Source organism: Squalius cephalus (genome assembly GCF_949319135.1).
Source record: "Squalius cephalus genome assembly, chromosome: 24".
In the NCBI taxonomy this organism is placed as follows: domain Eukaryota; kingdom Metazoa; phylum Chordata; class Actinopteri; order Cypriniformes; family Leuciscidae; genus Squalius; species Squalius cephalus.
The window spans coordinates 5,146,064-5,167,704 of record NC_137145.1 but is presented as its reverse complement, the minus strand read 5'-3'; the positions used below and the strand labels follow the sequence as shown (position 1 = coordinate 5,167,704).

Below are 21,641 nucleotides of genomic sequence, written 5' to 3'. Positions count from 1 at the left end.
ACTGAAAAAGCACATTCAATTAAATGAAAGCTTGATTCAATCCACTACCTGAACATTGCTGTATAGAGAAAGAGAAGCAGTCGATAGTGCTTTTACCGAGGGCAGTGCCAGACATCTTGTCAGAGCACACAGCATACGTTGATTGAACCCAACAGATTTCATTTTCTCCCCAGTGAACAGAAAGCTTTGAGAGCATTGCTCAAACTTGGCAGGGTGCTCTTATTGTCTGATCGGCTTGCTAGTAATTGCTTTAGAAATAGCACCCGGGGGTATTTAAGAATGAAAAAATGCTAATAAACTTTGATTAATAGTGAAAACGTCCATCTCATTGCAGGGCTTCAGCTGGTCAATTTTTGCTCATTCAGGTTTAGCTTTCAAGATAGTAACAAATGGATGTTACTGTTTTAGGCTGATGAAAACATGCACAGTCTCTGGATGTAGAGATTACAGCCCTCCTGCTATAGGACAGTCACGTGAAAATGAATATTCAGCTAAATAACATTGGGTAGAAGTGGATTTTACTAATCAGAATTTGATTAGATTGTGAGAAGTGGGCTATGATATCTCTTTTCAGAATAAAAAACAAGTCAAGTCAAGTCACCTTCATTTATATAGCGCTTTTAACAATATGGATTGTTTCAAAGCAGCTTTACAGTGATAATATGAAATTACCGTAACAGATTGTTTAGGCTTTACAACAGCTCTAGGATAAAGTTATTGTCCAGCTAAAGTTAGTTTTGATTGATTGATTCACTTCCGTTGCGAAGATCACTAGTTATAAAACAGTGGCTGGTGTCTCGAGAACGCACTCCCTGAAATAGGTTTGAAGTTGCAAATGATTATCAGTTATCTCTGCGCAAACCTCAAAAACAAAACACGCGAAAACGCAGATGTCGCAATGCACATGCGCATTACGTGTTTAGTCCAAAGGTGCGCGCGTTTGAATATATATGTGCGCAGGCGTGTAGTCCTTCCTTACAAAACAACAACAAGCACTATTATTACATCAGAATATAGTAATGCTATCTGATTTTATTGAGCAAAGCAGAGATGCAAACAAGAGTCATTCGAGATTTACATTTAGAACATCATAAAGCAATGACAAGCCTCAAAGTACACAGTAATGTTTCCTTAATTGCAATCTAATTTTAGCAGTGTAAGGCTATTAATTTAAACTTCTTAGACTCTTACAGACAAGCAGTGGCTTTATTTTATGCACAAATCACAAGATAAACAAATTAAATACATTATATTTACATAAATCAGAATAGTTTAATAGATCTATGAGGCTCTGTGGTGCTTTAAATAACATTATACTCAGTTTAAGAGCTTTAACAGCAACTTCTGGTGGTGTGCTAATGACAGCAGCTTTTCTGAACTAGCTTTACATACTATTTTCTGTCCCTTTATGATGTAACAGGAAGTTGGAATGAGACAAAGTATCTAAGAAGATCTTTTTAGCCTTTAGGCTACATCTTTTAAAACCATGATTTTATGGGTTGCAATTGCAATATTCGGTGGCTAGCTATATTAGATCCAAGGGACATTCTCATTCTAGAGAGCATTTGATTGGACAAAAAAATTGAATATGCCCCCGTGGACAACATGAATCAAAGTTTTTGGTCCTGCATAATCCATTCCATCTAGACCTCAAAGCTAACAGACATGGACCACTGCAATCTCATATATATCCTCTTATAATGAACATCCTTGATATTATGGTCCCTTAAATTATTTATTTTTTTCTGATAAAAGATTTGGCCTTCAACTATCTGCTGGGAAAATCAATACAACACAAATCAAATAGGTCAAATAAAAAAAACAATATGCAGCTGGTGATGTGTCACATATAAAAGCAATTCTAACCAGTGTTGTGTTTCTGTCTGTTTTAACAGTCTAAATAAAATACAGAGTGACTCTAAACATGTGTCCATTAAGAGGGCTGAGATATTACGCTAGATGCAAGCGCATGCAGCTGCAGAGCAGTTCAAAAGGTGGAACATCGCTGCTCTTTTGTTCTTCTGCAGGCATCAAAGCAGCTCTAACACCTGCCCAACAAAGCAAGAGCCTCTACAATTTGGCGCTAAAAAAAGCATGTAAAGCGAGCGCAAGCCACGGCAAACAGCATCATGATATCACACACAGATGTACAACAAACACTGTGTGAGAAAATGGACCTCAGATTAAGAGAAACGTGTAGCACTAGCACTTACTTGTATGTAGATTTTGATAACACTGAACTTATTGCAGGAACTTCTGTATAAGCTGTATAGCTAGGCATATACTGTACTGTATATGAAAATATTATTAGAATTTCAATGCACAATCTTTACAAATATCTATGCCTGTAGGCCTTTGTCTCTTTGTAGGCCTATACTTTCTTTTTATCAAGATACTACAATTGGACGCCACAAAACAAAAGGTAGGTTTCAAAGCTATACAAGCAAAAAGTTTTAAATCTTAAAATAATAATAAAAATATACCGCTAATAAAATGTATTTAACATGGTCTTTTTTTGTACTCAACAATATGCATTTAACTGCTGCCTGCTGAATATTGTTTTCTTTAATCCCTCCCTATTTTAGCTGGCCTAATGGTTAGCGAGTCAGACTTGTAACCCGAAGGTTGCGGGTTTGATTCTCAATACTGGCAGGAAAATTTAGGTGAGTCAGTGAATGAACAGCACTCTTCCACCCTCAATACCGCAGCAAGTGGCTGCCCACTGTTCCCGGTGTGTGTGTGTGATCACTACTCACTGCTCCTAATGTGTGTGCACTTACTTGGATGGGTTAAATGCAGAGGAAAAATTCTGAGTATGGGTTGCCATATTTGGCCTTCATGTCATGTCACTTTCACTTTAAGTTGCATTGCTTGTTGTATTCCTCAGTTGTAAATCACTTTAGATAAAAGCGTCTGCTAAATGTGTAAATGTAAATATAACATGCTAATAATACACTCTGGATTTAACAGAGGATTATAGTGATATAAATGGAGGTAACTATGTTAGTAGTTTTTTTTTTCTCTCTCTCTCTCTGTGTGCTATATTTATAATGACCCTCTGCATTCCAGACAAATCCTTTACATTGTCGGCTCCGTAGTCCAGTAATATGCAACAACAGGTGCAGACCCTTCCACGTCGTCATGCTGGCTATCGAATCATCAACGACCAGCAGTAATGACAGACAGATCGTTGCCAAGGGCATCAGCTGGTCATGTTTTCCTAAACAAACCTGCTGGGTCCAGGACTCCTATAGAAAAAATGGCGATTGGGTAAGTTGTTTGCTGAACTCTTACGGGGTTGATTTCTATCCATCTGCCTTGAGTAGTAAAACTCAGCTGAAGACAAGATGATGTTTTCACACATTATCCTTCCGTCCAAAAGAAAACCTAAAAACCTGTTTTGGTTTGTTGTACCTCACATCATGACATTCCCTGGAACGTAAATCTTTCTCCTCACAGGATTGGTACTATAACCCCGAAAGTATTTCTTGCATTCTTTTCTAAGCTAGATTGTTACTAGAATAGAAGCTGGAGGACTCAGATACGGTCTTTGAGGCGCTTCGTGAAGAACCATTGGACGTGAGATCTATGGATCTCCTTGTGTTCTCCTGAAGGTCTACCTCTCCATTCGGCATGACTGTGGATACTGTGGTCTCCATTCGGCTGGCACGGTAAATGCTGGCTTGCGTCTGAAGATAGCGAGTTGACTTGAGCTCCAGACCTTCGTAAGAGCCTCGAGGGACACAAGGACACCAGAAGAACGCCTGTTGGAATCCAGCTCGAAACCTGCACAGATAGATGAGTATTGCATGATTCCCTTTAAAACCTGAACCTGTTTTCCACTGAACCAACTCTTACCTGTCGTTGAGAAGACAGTAGATGATGGGATTGTACATGGTGGAGCTCATGGCAAGCCACATGATTCCTAAGTACACCTGCTGGATGTAGGGTTCCTCAAATAAGTGAGGAAGGAACTGGTGCAACAAGAAATAGACATGGTAGGGCAGCCAACAGACGGCGAAGGTGCACACAACGACGATCATCATCTTCACCACCTACGTAAGTTAAAATAGAAGGAGCTGAAGTTAAAAACCTAGTCATGTTCCTGTCCAGCAAAGTTGGTCACCAGCTTATGTTGTGTTTTGGATGCTGGTCCCTAAGAATGGGATCTAAAGCCGGGTGCACACTGTACGATTTAAAACTGTTGCTTGTCAGGATCTCAGTTGTCATTCATGTCAGACTGTTCGGCATTAAAAACGGACGCAGGCAAGAAAACTCATCCGGTGTTTTACATCATCAATCCGTGACACGTTCAGTGACTGCATGCAGGATTTAAATGGTGGCTAGCAAACAAAAACATAGCATTAATTTTGATAATGGCTTGTCCTAAAAAAAAAAGACTGTATGGAGCAGGTGGTTTGTTGTTGTCTCAACAATTGGATTCTGGTTCTGAGCTTCTGTTGGTTTTTGATTTGACGGTTGTCCTAGGAGAACTCGCACTGCAGGACTGTGTGTCAAATCATCTGACACACTGCCAGAATTTTGTCTGAGGTTAAATTTGATTGCAACGGTCATTAATCGGCTGTCTGCAAACTAGCGAACAAAGACTTCAGATTTTGGCCTAGGAACAGAGGAATCTTTTAGGATTCTCAACATTTGTCTCAGACATTGTACAATGTGAACCTGGCTTAAAGGGTAACTCTCGCCAAAATTGAACCTAGGCTCTTTTTGTTAATCTACCCGAGTCAAACTTTTGTTTAAAAGCATAATTAGAATGGAAACGCCACTTTTAAGTTTGACCGTATTTTCGTTTTAGGTCAAAATGCCTTTTGAATGGGAGTGCATGGGGCATTACAGTGATAGCATCAAAATCGCTATTTTTAAAACACTAAGAAGGCTCGACACAACATGAAACTGTGCTTGAAGTATCACCAGGGGCTCTACACATGAGCTCCAGCATTGAGAACATTGTTTGTGTACACAAAGTTTACTAAAAAGAAAGGTTTTGTACGACTCACTTTATCAGTTAGTGTTTCTGGTGACTGGAATTTTGTTAGTCAAAAGTAGTCGATCTCCGAATGCAACGTAACATGAGGAGAGTAAAGATGGAAAGCTCCTAAAGCTTGTTTCCATATAAATTCACGAATTATTTTTTGTCTAAGTTATCATGCTTTTCATTGAAATTACAAGTTCATGACATTTCCTCATATGGAGTCAATTCATTACGTTGCATTCAGAGATCGATTACTTTTGACTGACAAAATTCCAGCCACCGGAAACACTAGCTGATAAAGTGAGTCGTACAAAACCTTTCTTTTTAGTAAACTTTGTGTACACAAACAATGTAGTCAATGCTCAAGTTCATGTGTAGAGCCCCTGGTGATACTTCAAGCACAGTTTTATGTTGTGTCGAGCCTTCCTAGTGTTTTAAAAATAGTGATTTTGATGCTATCACTGTAGTGCCCCATGCACTCCCATTCAAAGTGCATTTTGACCTAAAACGAAAATACGGGCAATCTTAAAAATGGCGTTTCCATTCTAATTATGCTTTTACACGAAAGTTTGAATCGGGTAGATTAACAAAAAGAGCCTAGGTTCAATTTTGGCGAGAGTTACCCTTTAACTAGATAAACCGGCAAGATATTCTCTCAACAAGCTTCATCAGATAATTCTTGCTGGGTTACTATCCATTCAAGCTGGTCTTTTCAGCAATGCAATTGACATTTAAGCTTTTATGTCACTCTGCAGATGATGACCTTCCGTTTGGCGGTCAGCTGCTGTCGATATCGGTCTGAAGAGTCTCCAGGAATCTCACTAGCCCAGAGACTGCGTCCCACCACCAGGTAAGCACAACCCATGATGAGCAAAGGCAGAAAGTAAATAAGCACAACCACGCAGACGTAATACCTGTGAGAGAGAAAGAGACAGAAGACAGCCAGATGGAGAATTAGTATGGGAGAGGCAGCCAACGAACAAGAACAAGACATGAAACCCAAGATGAAAATAGCCTCAAAGTTGTTGAGACATATTTTGAGTGCACATTTTTACACAAAAGGATGCCACACACCAACAACTCAGAGTCCCACATGTTTTCTCGCATTAGCCGCCACTTAAAAATAACCGCTGGAAAACTTTTGAATCATGAACTGTGAATGCTCCCAGGATTCAGGCGCTTGCGGCAGTGCCTCTCTTCTTTTGGAGCGCTGTACAATTCAACGTGCTAATTAGTCCGAGGCTTATCTAGAAAGACACTCGTCTCACAGGAGAGGTATAGAGGGAAAATATACGCAGGCCTTTCACACATTTCAAACATTCTGATTCCCTGTCCCGAAAAGAAAAAAAAAACAATGTGAATGCCTTCTTCTCTCATGTTGTTTTGATTGAACGTGTCTTACAGACATGCTATTTAGAATGAGCCAAATGATTTGTGGGGCTTTACCGCTTTCATTTTCAAGTATCCATAACTATCTCAGTGGGTGAGAGGTAATTGCATATTGTCCAGTTGATTAATTTCAAAAAGGCTTGTAATGTGGTAGGAAATAAGCAGTCAATCATGCTAACATGACGGGTGATTTGCTGTGCACTATCCAAAATCTTGCAGAATCTGATGGCTAGTCGCAAATAAGTGAGTGCAAAAGAAAACATTAATAGCTTTGAATCTACCATTCTCTCTATCTTCCCCTTTCTGTCCCTCTCCGGCTATCCATCATCTCTCTCTCACACACACACACTAATAGATCTACCACCCAGTTAAAGAGAGTTCATTGTTCAGTGCTCCTTATCTTGTACACCAGTGTTACCCAGATTTGGTCTCTCAGAGACTATCTATTCCTTTAAAGAATGTTCGGGCAGACAAAAAGCTTGAGATACTACCTCAAGAATTGATTCCTGCAAAGTAGGATTGGAGAAGTCTGACAGGTTATGTCACTTAAAGGAGGTAGAGGCATTCACTGCTTTGGCGTGACAGGGAGAAGCCTGCTGGAAGATTGACTGTACGGGTGGGTGAACGGCTAAGCTGTTACGGAAATAAGAGCATGCCGTCGACACCTGACACCTACAGAGCCGTTGCAGGAAACTGGCAAGATATTGGAGAATCGGATTGGAGTTGGTAGCAATTAGAGTGAGCGTATGTGAAGATCTATCAAAACTCGTTCAGTAGCTGATAAATATGTGATTAAGATGCAGGACAGGGCGTATTGCTTCTTAGCCACAGTTTAAAAATTCATATCGTAAATCGGACCACGCCACACACTACCGTTGAGAGTGCACCCTATGGTGTCCCTAAAGTTGTTTTCACACTGCATTGGCAGATTTCTCATTGCTATGTTCGTGTTTTTCTAAAATAAGCAGTGCTGTCTTGAAGGAGGAGACTAACTGTCTTGAAAGCTTGTTGCCTTTGCTTTAGGAGCCAGAATGCGAGGATGCATTTTTGGGCAATTTAATGCCTTGAGAGATTTGAATTGTCTTTGTCTTTTTCATATTATTATTGCAATAGCGGGTGTTTTGAAGTGTGAGTTTCCAGACCTTTGTGAGGTTGGCGTCAGGTAGGCTGTCCAACAGACATGCACTTTAGGTTGTTCAAAACAAAGTATTGACCATATGTGACACTTTTTATTTATTTAATTTATATTTTTACACATATATTATCATTGACTTTGAAAGTCGGACTTACGTCTTTTGAAAATCCCACACGCTGTACTCTGGCCAGTTGATGTAGCACACGACACGTCCTGGCAGCTGAGCAGTGCTGGAATAATAGTACTGGGGAAAAGCCAGGAGCAGCGCCAGGGCCCAGATCACCCCCACCACCAACTTGGTCTCAGTGGACGACAGGCGCTGCTGGAGTGGGTGGATGATAGCCATGTACCTGCAGGGGGAGGTTAACAAAGGCAATGACCTGCTATTTATGCAAACTCAAAGGAGAATCAGCCACTTGAATTAACCCTAAATTATTTGCCTGGTCCTGCTGATATGATTTGGATAGTGAGAGAGATGACTAGTGGAGTTTGTCTTTTTAGTGGGTTGGGTCTTTCCCCGCAGCAATTATAGAAAGGATGCAGCTTCATTCTATGATCTTTGCTTTCTAATTTTCAGGTTTCAATTCCATCCTCCCAAAAAACAGCACAATGGTGGTGCTGTGATACAGTTATGGTAACAGAGGCTATTTCTATTTTAATACATTTAAAAATGTATTGAATTAAATCAATGTAATGAATGAAGTCTCCAGTCTTCAGTGTCACATGATCCTTCAGAAACTCAAGAAAACATTTGTGATTATTATTATCAATGTTGAAACGAGTTTTTGCTGCTTAACATTTTTGTGGGAACAATGATATCATGCAAACATGGTAAGAATAAAAAAAGAGAAATTAATACTTTTATTCATCAAGGAAGCATTAAATTGATCAAAAGTGACTGAAGAAATTTGAATAATTTCTATTTAATAAATGCTTTAATAAATGCAAATAAATGCTGTTTATTGAACTTTCTATTACTCAAAGAATACTGAAAAAATATAATATGTTAATAATAAGAAATGTTTCACCAAATCAGCATATTAAAATGATTTCTGAAGGGTCATGTGACACTGAAGACTGGAGTAAAGCTGCTGAAAATTCAACTTTGAATCACATAAATAAATTACATTTTACAATATATTCAAATAAAAAAAAAAACAGTTATTTTAGCTTGTAGTCATATTTAACAATATTACTGTTTTTACTGTATTTTTGATTAAATAAATGCAGCCTTGGTGAGCATAAGAGACTTCTTTCAAAAACATTACAAAATTGTAATGTTTCCAAACTTTTGACTACTATACTCTTACTCACATACTCTTGTTTAGCCACATTAAACAGGGATTTTGATTCATCTGCCATTTCAAATAACAATTTACTTCACCTTTCAGTCTTAAAACCTTCTCTAAAGCAAAGACATGGAGCAAAGATAAAGGAGCACATGTCTTACAGCCAGTTAATCCTTACAAAATAGTACTGTGTCATATTCAATTCACATTTATTTATATAGTGCTTTTCACAATACACATAGTTTCAAAGCAGCTTTACAGAGCGATAAAGTGGTCTGTTATCAGAGGTGACTGTCCAAGTTATGTATATATCATGGAAATTCATGCACTATGGTATTTACATTGGCTTCCAAGGTTATTTCAAGAATACAATAGTATACCAACAAAAAAAAACATGGTTAACACTTTATTTGAATGTGTCCTTGTTACACATGTTAACTAAATTATGCATAATTACATGCATCTAATCCTAAACCAAACCCTAATCCTATACCCTTACCTTTAAATGTATATTTACACTGTAACAGGGACACATTAAGTGTAACTAAAACATGTAACCATTTGCAAGTGTAAATAAATAGCTCACCTGTCCAGGGCTATTGCCGTCATTGAGTAAATACTTGCGAACACGGCTGCTATTGGAAAGAAGTTGTGAAATCTGCAGTAAACAAGTCCAAAATACCATTCGTTGTGCACTGCATACACAAAGTTAATAACGGTGTTGAAAGCCGACATAGACGCCTCTGCGAACGCGAGGTTCACCAGAAAATAGTTGGTAACGGTTCTCATGCGCTTATGCGCTAAAATGATCCAGATGACAGTGATGTTTCCAACAACTGACACCAAAACTATACAGCAATATGCGATGGCCCACAAAACTATCTGCCAAACCGGCTGAACGAACTGGTTCGAGAACACGTCTGTGTCATTGACCAATGAACCGTTGGTCCCGTTTGCGCTTGAGTTTTGCGAAGTGATGTAGAGAGGATCCATGATCCATAAATCATCAGAGAAAAAGCATTTCAGCAAAGAAAAGTTTAGGTTTTGTTGTTTTAAGATTGGATTAGACAATTAGATCCAAATGAAATGTCAGTGTTATTTCCCCAGCGTCTTCGGTATATGCTGCAGGCTGAATCGCGAGCGCGTACTCGGCGCGCCTCTCCAAGCGTGACCGCGCAGTCTCGAAACAGTGTGGAGAGCGCGCGCTGCATCTTTCCAGTCACGCGCCAGTGAACACGCGCATCCTCCTTACTGACACTTGTCACTGTTTGACTTTAAAATGGGTTTGAGAACAAAAAGCAGACTAATAATAATATCAATTTAAACCCGATCAATTTGAAAACTTAGTAACTTATTGGCTAAAACAAAACTCTTCTGTAAAAATAACAAAAAGCCACAGTAACAGTCATTCTTACTGCGCAGGATATTTTCATGTCCTCTTCATATATGTCTAAATGTATGGATAAAATAAATTCACATTTTTAAAGATGGAAATCATATTAGTTTATCAATTAAGTCAACATGAGATGAATTTTATGTGAATTGTAATCTTAAAAAATCTAATATATTAAGAGATATTTCAGGTGTTTCTGGTTTTCTTTTTCAGGTTGACACTTTTTTTTCCATGTGGTCAACATCACATTCCATCCTGTCAGACACATTCCTGTAACATCATTAGAGGAAAATAACATTACATCGGTAAGTATTAGCAATGACTTTGTGTGATTTTCTGTGGTATTAGTTTGTCTCTCTGCATTACATTATATTTGATCAAACATAAATATCGCTAAAACCTTGGTAACTTGTTATTAGCCAATAGGGCTGGGCGATATACATATTTGCATTTGAACTAGAATAATTAAAAAAGGTGATTCTCTTTTGCACAAATTAAAACAAAAAATGTTTTGGATAGAACAGCTTCACATTTAAAATGTTTAGTGCAAAAATGTAGACCTTTTTATTAAATGAACATATATACTGATGAGCCAGTTATGACCACTCACAGGTGAAGTGGAAAACGTTGATAATTTCCTAACAAGGTCACATGCCAAGTAATGAGATTAGATGATTAGTAATAAATCAGTTCTTGTAGTCAGTGGGCCCTATTTTAACGATCTGAAACGCAAGTATCAAACGCGAAACGCAAGTAGCTTTGTGGGCGGGTCTTGGGCGCTGTTGCTATTATACCAGCGGGATAAATGACTCTTGCGCCCGACGCAAATCTAAAATGTGTTGGTCTGAAGTAGCTTCATTACTCATAGGTAGGGTTGGGTATTGGTTGGGTTTTATCCGATACCAGTACCTACTCGGTATTTTTCAAACGGTTCCGGTGCTTAAACGGTTCTTGAAATGGTACTTAAGAAAACTAAACCACACACACTTTATCAAAAAAATAATAGCCTACCTATGTGTGTGTGTGTGTGTGTGTGAGAGAGAGATTTTCTGAAAAAGATTTTCTGATTTCTGATTAAATGAAAAATTGTGCCGTTTAAAAGGCTACTGATTTAGCCGAAAACACTTGAGTTAAGATCAAAATTTTGTCTTCTCATATTATGACTTTTACAAAACAGAGAAAAATCTGACACCGAGCAGAAATATTTAACACACACAGTATAGCCTCATATACTTGATATTGATATACTTCATACTTGATATGCAAGATTTGCAGTTGGCATTAAAATACTAGACTAACCCGAAGAGGAACACTGGCAGCTGAACTTGAACTTTACTCAAGCGTGTCAGAGGTTTTGGGTTCTAATCCGCATTCGTAGTTTTTTTTGTTTTTGTTTTTTTTTTACCGATTATGCTCATCAGTGGTTGTATATCAAGCAGGGACACTTTGTGTCCATTATATTTTGTGAGACTTATATATATTTTTATATTTATATTTTTCAAACTTCATTCACGCACATGAAACCCTTGCATACATAAACCCCTGGTTTCACAGACAGGGCTTAAGACTAGTCCTAGACTAAAATGTAAGTCTGAGCTGTTTCCACTGAAATAAACTTGCACTGACTGATCTTAAAAATATATCAGTGCCTTTTTAGTTTTAAGATGCACATCGGTAATGTTTTTTTCTAAGCATGTTTATAAAAATTACTTAAATGTCCTAATTGATCTATGGTCTAATCCTGGCTTAGTCTAAGCCCTGTCTGTGAAACCGGGCCATAGCCTACTAAGTAGTCACACATACATGTATACTGCTGAATGCTCAAACTAATACATATGAAATGCACAACGTCACATCTAAAGTCGCTCACGCACACACACGCAAACTCTACACACACGAGACGCGCGGAACTCTCCGCGCACATACTCTGAGACGCGAGCACACACACACACACACACACAAACTCTCCGCGCACATACTCATCTGAGACGCGAGCACACACACACAAACTTTCCGCGCACATAATCATAGACGGCGCCTCATAAATAGATCGATCTCCGCAACGTATTGAAGCCTGTTTTTTACAGTCTATGATTGAAGCGCGCGTCCGAGTACAGTGCGGTGTGCGCGAGCCACAAGAGAAAACACTGTATCCGCGCCACTGATCGCAGCGGCAACGAGCACTTTGATCACTTGATTAAAAAAAACACATTTCAGCGCTAGATCTCGTATTTAACACACGAACTAAATGAACGCTCTGCTGGTTAACTCGAGATGTTTTATTATTGGATCATTCGTGCCGCGAGATGTTTTATAGGGGGCGGTAAAGAACATCAGGCACCGAAAGTTTCGTTCTTATTCGGTCTCGTTACTAGCCTACCGTTTACGTCGGAACCGGTTCCCTATTGGAACCGGGTTTCGGTACCCAACCCTACTCATAGGTGTGGTTTGGGCGTAACGTGAAATAAACCAATCAGAGCGACATCTCACATTCCCTTCAAGAGCAGGTGCGCTTGTTCCATAGCGGATTGCTATCATAACGGCGGATTTGCCAGGCGCGCACCAGGAGCGGTTCATAGCCGAGGAGACCGACGTTCTCGTCAGGGCCGTAAAACACAGAGAAGTGACATTGGGGATGGGAGAAACCCACCCAAATTAGCTTTGGTTAAACAGGCGTATAATAATTTGGGTAAATGTGTAAGCTAGATTTATGCCTATTTTTTCACATCTTCATGGACACCACAATGATTTCCCTCGTGTGTTAATATTTTTCCTTGTAATAATGTAGCCTATGATTTGCAAAAATGAAAACTGCTTCTGTGTAGATGAGAGAAGCAAAGTGTATGCGCGTTGTGCACACGCTACATTATGGCCAAGTATGCGCCCTAAAAATAGCATTTGAATAACATGCACAACGCGCCACTGACTTTATACTAGGTTTTTCCTGGTCTGTGGCGGAATTGTTTTTTGAAACTGCAAAATAGCACCAGGGAACATTTGCGCCGGAACACGCCTCCTCTTTTCGCTGAACCGCCCCCGGGAGCGCAAGTTCATTCCCTAATTTACCGATGTGCGTCTGTGGAGGGAAAAGCGCGCTTCGCGCGGGTGCATAATAGGAATGATACATGCGTCGGTGAACAAAGTCAATTGCGCTGGTTGCAAGATAGGGCCCAATGTGTTGGATGCAACAGGAATAAAGACCTTAGAGACTTTGGCTAGGGCCAAATTGTTATGACCAGCTGACTGAGTCAGCGCATCTCTGAAAGGGCAAGCCTTGTGGGTTTGTCATCTGAAGAGGGACAAACCACATATCTGTGACAGGGTGTTGGGCGTCCAAGGCTCATTGATGCACAAGGGCATTGAAGGCAATCCCGTCTGGTCCGAACTGATAGAAGGTCTACTGTGGCACAAGTCACACAATTTTTTTGTGATCCGATGAGTCCCGTTTTCCTTTACATCATGTCAAGTCAACTCCCTTTATTTATATAGCGCTTTATCCAGCACAGATTGTTTCAGAGCAGATTTACAGTGATAACAGGAAAATGATTCAGTGATCAATCAAAGTTGATTTTGGCTGTACAGCAGCTCTAAAAGAAAATAGTGTCACTGTTCGGTTGAACAATGGGGTAAATTATGCAAGTGTTTCACAAGTTAAGTCTATCAATGGTTTAAGAGATGCTCTATATTTTCACATGGCACTGAAACTCATTCAGATGGGGAACTAGTTGCTGGAACACATACTGTAAGCACTTCTTGGCTAGTTTTTCAGCAGGAGTGAAATTGCATTTTGGTGCTGTTTTTGGCACATTAATCTTAATTTTCAACAATATTCTATATTCACAATATTATTGCAGTAATATCGCTATTCTATATGTCACCACCAGTGTACTAAAATAACATAAATACAAAAATCACTCTGAAAGCTTCTTATCCCGGTTATCTTTTTAATAATGTTATAGTCTTAGAATTAAAACATGCAAACTGTTATGGTAGCCTATTTTTGTTTAAGAAAATCCAAAAACAACTTATATCATTTTTCTTCTAAATTTAGCCCTAGGATGATATCAACTGATGGCTAAATCAAAAACAATTTGTGAGAAAATGTTTCGTTTTTCCACCCTGAATGTGCCATTTTCAGAATCTATTAAGATTTAACCTTTGGCCCAACAGCAAGGTCACTGCGTGCATAAATCAAGATGTCCACAGGTGTAAAAAATGAGGACTAAATCAATGCACAATCCTTGAGCTGCTGCAGGATCTGCTGGGGGGGGTTTCATCGACAAACAATTTATCACTGCAAAACATGCCTGAAATTGTTTTGTGAGTTTAGGTCATAAATCATCATCAGAAAAATTGTGTCGATGAATGAATAAATAAATAAAAAAATATATAAAATGAAAGAAAAAGGTACTTGGAGCGTCACAAATGAAATCACTGAAACAAAATCAATTCATGAATGAGAGCAAAAACACAAGTTCAATTGGTAAAGTGGTGTTATTAGTAAGTGACCTCTGCACATACTGACCTATGCAGATTTAGAGGCCATTTAACTCTTCAAGAGGGTGTTTCAAGAAGTCTTTTGACTTTTTCTTACATTCCATATATAACATAGCCTTCATTGCCTACACTGCAAAAGAAATATGCAGTCAAGCACGTAGGGTTATCCAGAGGTTAAGAATAACATGACTATTATATTACTGAGCGCAGAATAAAAGCAATTCTTGTATTTCCCCATAATTCCATGCTCTACTGCCAAACTGTCTTTTGAATGAAACATAATGTTGCTACTGTAACTGCATTTCACTAAAGTAATATTCTCTATAACCATTTATTATTAAGAGAGTGGCCCAAAAACTTTAGAAACATGAAGACGCCGTGCAGTTATGGGATCAAAACAAGAACATATGTTGTTGTCAGAAGCATTCATGGATCGTTTGAAATGGTCCAGTGTTGTTTTGATTGGGTGAATGTTCTTGATCAGATCAGCGGCGGTGTTTTATCCGTTGATTTGTTTTGTTTTGGCCCCACTCTTTGCACCTGTTCAGTCCCTCCCTGGTGGCTCTAAGTGTCCAACCAAATGTGAGCGATCAGAATTGACAGCAGGGAAATGGAAATTCAATTTCACACATCACCTGCTGCTCGCTGCAATCCAGCAGAATGAAGGGAAAAGAAAGATAAACGAATATCTTCATCGCTAAACATGTCGGAGGCTTGACCGATAATAATTTCATCCTGCAATATACAGCATCTTTTCGATTAACGCTGTTGTCTTAGAATTAAATCCAGAGAATACATGAATATGTAAAATGTTGGCCTGCAAAGTGCTTGACCCTGGAGTCATGAAGGGTAATTGAGTTTTAGAGAGGCTGCTTTGCAGAAAACTCATTCACATGGTAGAATTGCCTTGAAGGCATGCAACGAATAGAAAGGAGATGCATGTTGAGGAATTGTTTTCAACAGTGAGTGCCTGATAATCAATACAGCGCATACCGTCTCATATCATTAAACCGTAGGAGAACGCATTCATTTTTCTCTTAAAATTCAGTCATTGCCACAAAAAAAAATCAATGATTAATCAATATTTTAGACTTGCTCTGTTTTAAGCCTTATTGCATTAAATTGAATTAAATACAATTCATTGATAATGTTTTATCTCCACAGATATCTTCACAGATTGGAAACCATGACTTGTTTGATCAAAGTCGGTGAGTTTCATAAAAAACAACCTAATATACATAAGCCTGAATCTTATTTTGTCATAAAAAAGGACCCACACATCATAAATTTCAATCACATTAAGGGTCGTGTCAAGAGCTCAGCTGCCGTATTTATTTAGCGAAATTATTTATTCATTCATTTTAGGATGATCTCTGATGAGCCCGTGACAAGCGAGGGCGACGCACGACTCGGCAGGACCAGGTGAGGGTTAACAGGCCGCCATGCACACGTGATCTTCAGAAATTAAATGTAAATTCCAATTTCATACAGAAATTGGTTGTACATGCTCAATATCGGGATTCACACGAATTAAATTTGAAGAGTGTTTTCTTGAAGGACGGGCCCACGCAATCATGTCAGTTTCAGTGAGAGAACAAACAGATACAATTATTAGCATTCTTCTCACATAAATAAATCAAGAAATGATCAGTTGTAGCCAGTTCTCTTGTTAAAGTCACCATGAAATTAAAATTGACGATTCTTGTTTTTTTATTGAACATTGCAATATTTATTATAAATGATTCATCACACATGCACATCATCATTAATCTTTGATCAAAATAACTTGCGGCGTCTTCTCTGATGACGTGTTTACTATCGCAAGGGCGAGACAACCTGTCAATCACATGAGATCGACCAATAGAAAACCACACCCATCCAATCAATTCCTGATGGTCAAGTCCCGCCCTACATTTTTTCTTGTTTGAGAAGCCGTTTCACTCGGATATACGTCACAATAGGGAAGAAAAGAATTTCATGCCGTCTTCAGAAGTGTAATTCAGCTTTGTAATGATTGGTTGCAGAAAAATATAACAGCTTATCATGTGTTTTATATTTTTTGGCATGTTCTAATGCAGCTAAAAAATATTTTTTAATAGCATCAGGATTGCTGCTAAACAACAGCCAATCAGATATTCGCCAGGAAATCATTAACTCTGTATTATTCATCATATTAACATCAAGTTGCCGTTTGATTATGAATAAATATATAGTACAAGGAGGCACTCAACACTTACTAGAAGGAGTACCCGAGAAACTTCTTTGATAAATGAGACTAATTATGTTCTTCAGTCAGCTGTGGTTTCATTTCAGTAATCAGTGACTTCTAGAAATTTGGAAAGAAAAGCAAAAGGAACTAAAAATATGATGGAAGCTTAAAAGTACTATTTCTTCTAATAATATATATTTTCATTTCAGACTAATTTATGAATTATATCTGAATAATTTTTTGAACGTTCCTCTCTCTTTGGCAATGCCTGAGATAATATTCAGTAGTTTAAAAGTCTGAAACCACATTGAAAATCTGGGATTCAAAGTCTAATTTGCATTTAATTGGACATAAAGAGAAGTTCTTGGAATTTTGAAAAGTTGTAAGCAAATAAATGGTATGATATAAAATTAAGATAAAGTTCACTACCATTCAAAGATTTGGGTTAAGTAAGTTTTTTTGTTTTTTTTGTTTTTTTTGTTTTTTGTACTTTTATTCAGCAAGAATGCATTGAATTTATCAAAAGTATAGACATTTATCAAGTCAAGTCACCTTTATATAGCGATTTATACAGTACAGATTGTTTCAAAGCAGCTTTACAATGATTAAACAGGAAAATAATGATCAATGATGCAAACAGAATTCAATTCTGCTGTGAAGCAGCTCTAAAAATGACAATAGTGCCATTATTCAGCTGAAATCAGTTTAGTTTTGATTTAGTTTAATTATATTTCACAATATCACTGTTTTTACTGTGTTATAAAGCCTTGGTGAGCATAAGAGACCCCTTTTAAAAACATTAAAACTTCTTACCGATGGTCTTACCGAAATTAGTGACATTGATCATGTGACTATTTGCACAGATGGTCTGATGTTATTGCTTCCATTGAATCTCAAGATGCTCTTTGGAACATTCTCAAAAAGAATTTCTAAAAAATTGCATTACATTTTAAATAAAAATAGAAGCATTTTCATTAGTGGTCTCAGACTTTTGAACCCCCGTGTTTTGTACTTCCACGAAGAATTCATTATGAAGCTCTCGGCTGTCTGGCAGATCCTTCCTAAACAGTTCCTTTCTTTCTTTCAGAGCGCAGATGAAATTTGAGGTCTTCAGCGAGAAAAAAAGATGGTCGATTTAATGTGCCAACAAGTTTTATCATCCCTCGGCTTACCAAAAGTTTCAGGTATGCCACAAAACTGATTTGAAATGGATGTAAATATAGTACAATATTTTAAACAGAGCTGAAAGTGCTACATTCTTACTAGTAGCGGAAAATATTACAGAATTAGCCTAAATGTATAATAAAGAAATATGCATGAATTTGTAAAGCTGGCAGTCTGATCCATCTTCTCAGTTTGACAGTGGAGATGTGAGCATGCATGTGTGTTTACGGGAGAAAAATCCCTCTGATGGATCTCTAGTGTGTTCACAGACGCCATTGAAACGGTCTGATACTCATTATCCCGCACTTATCATGCAGTGAATCTGACTCTGGCTTAAATTCACCTCTAAATCCCTGATTATTATGTCTCAAGTGAGAGGATTTTATGGAGACGTCCTCCTCTAAAGAACCGTTGAAATTGCCCACGTCTGCCTGGATGAGAAGTCTTATCCTCTGCTTATCCACAAGGACATCTCAGGCTTACAAGTTTTAATTTCTTATTTTCCAACAGAGCAAAAGTTTGTCTACAGCACAGCAAGAACACAAGCCTTCCATTTTCATTGCACATGTCTGCTTGAACATGCTCTCCATTTTAATCATGTATTTGAAGATTATTAATCATGCATCACTATTACTATTCCTCATACTTGAACAAAAATTTAAAAATTTGCTTTAAAAAACGCGCCATGGCATCGTGACGGTGATATTTGCACATGCAAACATCACTCACACATTCTTTAGATAATTCAAAATCTAGTTATTTATATGTAAATATCTCCAGCGTTAGCATGTCAATCATCTGTCGTGTTTACATTAGAGGGAACATATGCTCTGATATCTTTTTGATATTCGTTTTTGAAGTGAGTCATTAAACTCCCAAACGTCGTATGAAATGTTCATTAGCATATGTTTTTTTTTTTTGTCTATATAATTAGATGAATCATTATGATGATCATTATATTTACATTTTACACCCATTTAGCAGATGGCTTTATCTAAAGTGTTTTACACATGAGGAACGCCACAATTTTAAATGAAGGATATCAATTCTTTGTTTTCCCTTCTGTTGTCTGAAATTGAAAGACATCAATTCTCATGTCTCAGAGTCAGAGAATGATATTTTGATGTTTTTTTCACAGCCGCACATCAGTTTACTGTAAAAAAAGGAAAAGGAAAATAATAAATAACACTACCAGTGAAGCAATGTCATGAAACATGATCATGATCCCGTGTCTGAAGTTATGATCTGAAATGCCCAAGCACAATCTAGTTTAAGATAAGCTTATGTTGCAATTAGATGAGTTTGTGCTGCCATCTTGTGGATAATTTACTCTCTTAGCTGAGGTGGTTATTTTGAACAAATATTTACTTCAATTGGTAGCACTTTATTTTAAAGTCCTGTTCCCCATGTACATACTATATACTTATTATTGTAATTACAATTAACCCTGAATCTATCTATCTATCTATCTATCTATCTATCTATCTATCTATCTATCTATCTATCTATCTATCTATCTATCTATCTATCTATCTATCTATCTATCTATCTATCTATCTATCTATCTATCTATCTATCTAGGTGTGATGCTTTTTAATTAATGCATTGACATTCAGTTATGTTGTGGAGTCGCTGTATATTAGATAAAGAGAGGACTTTTCAAGTCCCTTTCAATACCATGGCACTTACTTACAGTTTTTTTTTTCAATTGCTAACATCCTTTTGTCCAATCTGTAGTCACATTTTACACAATAAGCACAACATCTATCTGTTATGACCCTATAACACAATTCATGTTGTTTTCAAACAACATATAGTCAATTAACATGTTTCTAAAATGCTTAAATTTTCTTTTCACACAAGCTTACCCAATACCAAAATGCTTAAACATAGCATGACAGAAATGAAGACCTAATGTTTCCTACCTTAAATATAGTATTAAAAGCCTCTACTTCTGCAACAACTCAAAAGTACTGGAAAAAAAATATAAATATTGAAACATTTTTCTGAGTTATAGTCAGGTGGATGTACACAGTAAAAAATGGACTCTTTGAATTGATTTTGTTCAACTCCGAGAAGCAGAGAGAGAAAAAAGTAATGTCTGGGAGAGGAATAGTTGAAGGAGGGAGAGGAGTAGTTAGATCAGGACAAAGAGGGAGAAGAAGAGTTTGGGGAGAAGAGGAAGAATGTGTGCTGGACTGTGCATCTTTATGTTTTCCCCGTACACATGTGGAACCTATTAAAGCGTACACTGAAAAAAGTCTTTCACCAACGTGAGACCTTTCCAACGTCATGACGTTGCATCTCAGAGATGGTGCAAGACGGGCATTTGTGGTTAAAAAGTTTTTTTTTTTTGTTTTTTTTTTTAAAATGACCGATCGTTTCGCTAGGTAAGACCCTTATTTCTCGACTGGGATCGTGTCGAGACTTTGAAGCTGCATTGAGACGGACATTTGAACCTTCTTTGAACATTGGTATAGTTGGTTGCCATTGAAGTCCATTCTGTGTAGAAAAATCCTGGAATGTTTTCCTCAAAAACCTTCATTTCTTTTCGACTGAAGAAAGAAAGACATGGATATCTTGGATGACATCGGGGTGAGTAAATTATTAGCAAAGATTTTTTGGAAAGTGAACTAATCCTTTAAGTAAACTCGACTTAACTAAGTTAAGTGAACGTAACAGAAAATAAGTAATATTAACTTTGCTAGTAAAAGGTTGAGTAATATTTATTTAGTTGTAGTTTCCTTTGCAATACATTTCACTCAAACAATATAATATTGAATTAAGACACACTTTTAAAGTATATGCTTTACTTAAAAATACCCAAGTAATCAATACAATAGATATTATGTAAGACAGCATATCTACATATCAGACATTAAGCATCATGTGAACACAGAGACCTCAATACTTGGTAGACAATACACAATGACGGTAACATTTGATGGATTGTTTTTGTGTTTGAATGTGTCATTTTGAGTGGAAAATGAACTCCAAATGGCACGTTGCTAATCCTAACAACAAAAGCAATGATAAAACTGTAAATACAGCTGGAAAAGTGAAAAATCAACTAATTAATTAATTAACTAATTAACCAATTAATTATTCAAGGCCCAGTGCATGGTGGGAACACCAGTATCAGAAAAGTTGAGTAATTTTACTTAATTTTATAACGTTGATATTTACACTTTCATTTCTACACGCTTGAATTGAGTACTAATATAGAATTTACTTCGTTTTTTTTATTCTTGCCTGAACTAACTTTTCCATGTAAATTACAGTTTTTTTCTGTAGTATTTACTTCACCGCAAAATCATTTTTATTAGTGATATTGAATAGAAAATAAAAAAAGATAATTGTGACTTTTTTCCCTCTTAATTTCTTGTTTATATCTCTCAATTCTGAAAAAAAAAAAATTTAAACTCTCAATTGCAAGAAAAAAAGTTAGAATTGTGAGATAAAAAGTCACAACAACTCTTTTATTCTGTGGTGAAAAAAGCTTCCATATAGTAGCCAAAGGCCATGTATATCGGATTTGTTGTTGATCAATGTTAGCAATTTTTATGTTTTCA

The 21,641-nt window shown here is 37.4% G+C and overlaps 1 protein-coding gene and 1 long non-coding RNA gene across 2 annotated transcripts; one reads left to right on the top strand and one right to left on the bottom strand.

Annotated features, from left to right (window-relative positions):
- Positions 1-1,013: 1,013 nt before the first annotated feature.
- tacr1b (tachykinin receptor 1b) lies at positions 1,014-9,992 on the bottom strand. The gene is made up of 5 exons (XM_079861309.1): positions 9,393-9,992; positions 7,673-7,867; positions 5,757-5,907; positions 3,859-4,055; positions 1,014-3,786 (listed from the first exon to the last, which is right to left on the bottom strand). Exons 1-5 carry the CDS (start codon positions 9,797-9,799, stop codon positions 3,501-3,503), a joined length of 1,236 nt encoding a protein of 411 aa, XP_079717435.1. The 5' UTR covers positions 9,800-9,992; the 3' UTR covers positions 1,014-3,500.
- A 420-nt stretch (positions 9,993-10,412) lies between these two features.
- Positions 10,413-18,089, top strand: LOC307152564. Its single transcript, XR_013820016.1, has 4 exons — positions 10,413-10,504; positions 15,861-15,904; positions 16,062-16,118; positions 17,993-18,089. It is a non-coding gene; the product is annotated as an uncharacterized lncRNA (long non-coding RNA).
- Positions 18,090-21,641: the final 3,552 nt, after the last annotated feature.

Bases quoted from the DNA above. Each gene is read 5' to 3' on its own strand.
- tacr1b (XM_079861309.1), bottom strand. From the start codon at position 9,799: ATGGATCCTCTCTACATCACTTCGCAAAACTCAAGCGCAAACGGGACC. The intron at 4,056-5,756 runs GTCATCATCTGC...TAACTTACGTAG, and splicing joins AGCTGACCGCCAAACGGAAG to GTGGTGAAGATGATGATCGT. The intron at 3,787-3,858 runs GTAAGAGTTGGT...CTATCTGTGCAG, and splicing joins TACTGTCTTCTCAACGACAG to GTTTCGAGCTGGATTCCAAC.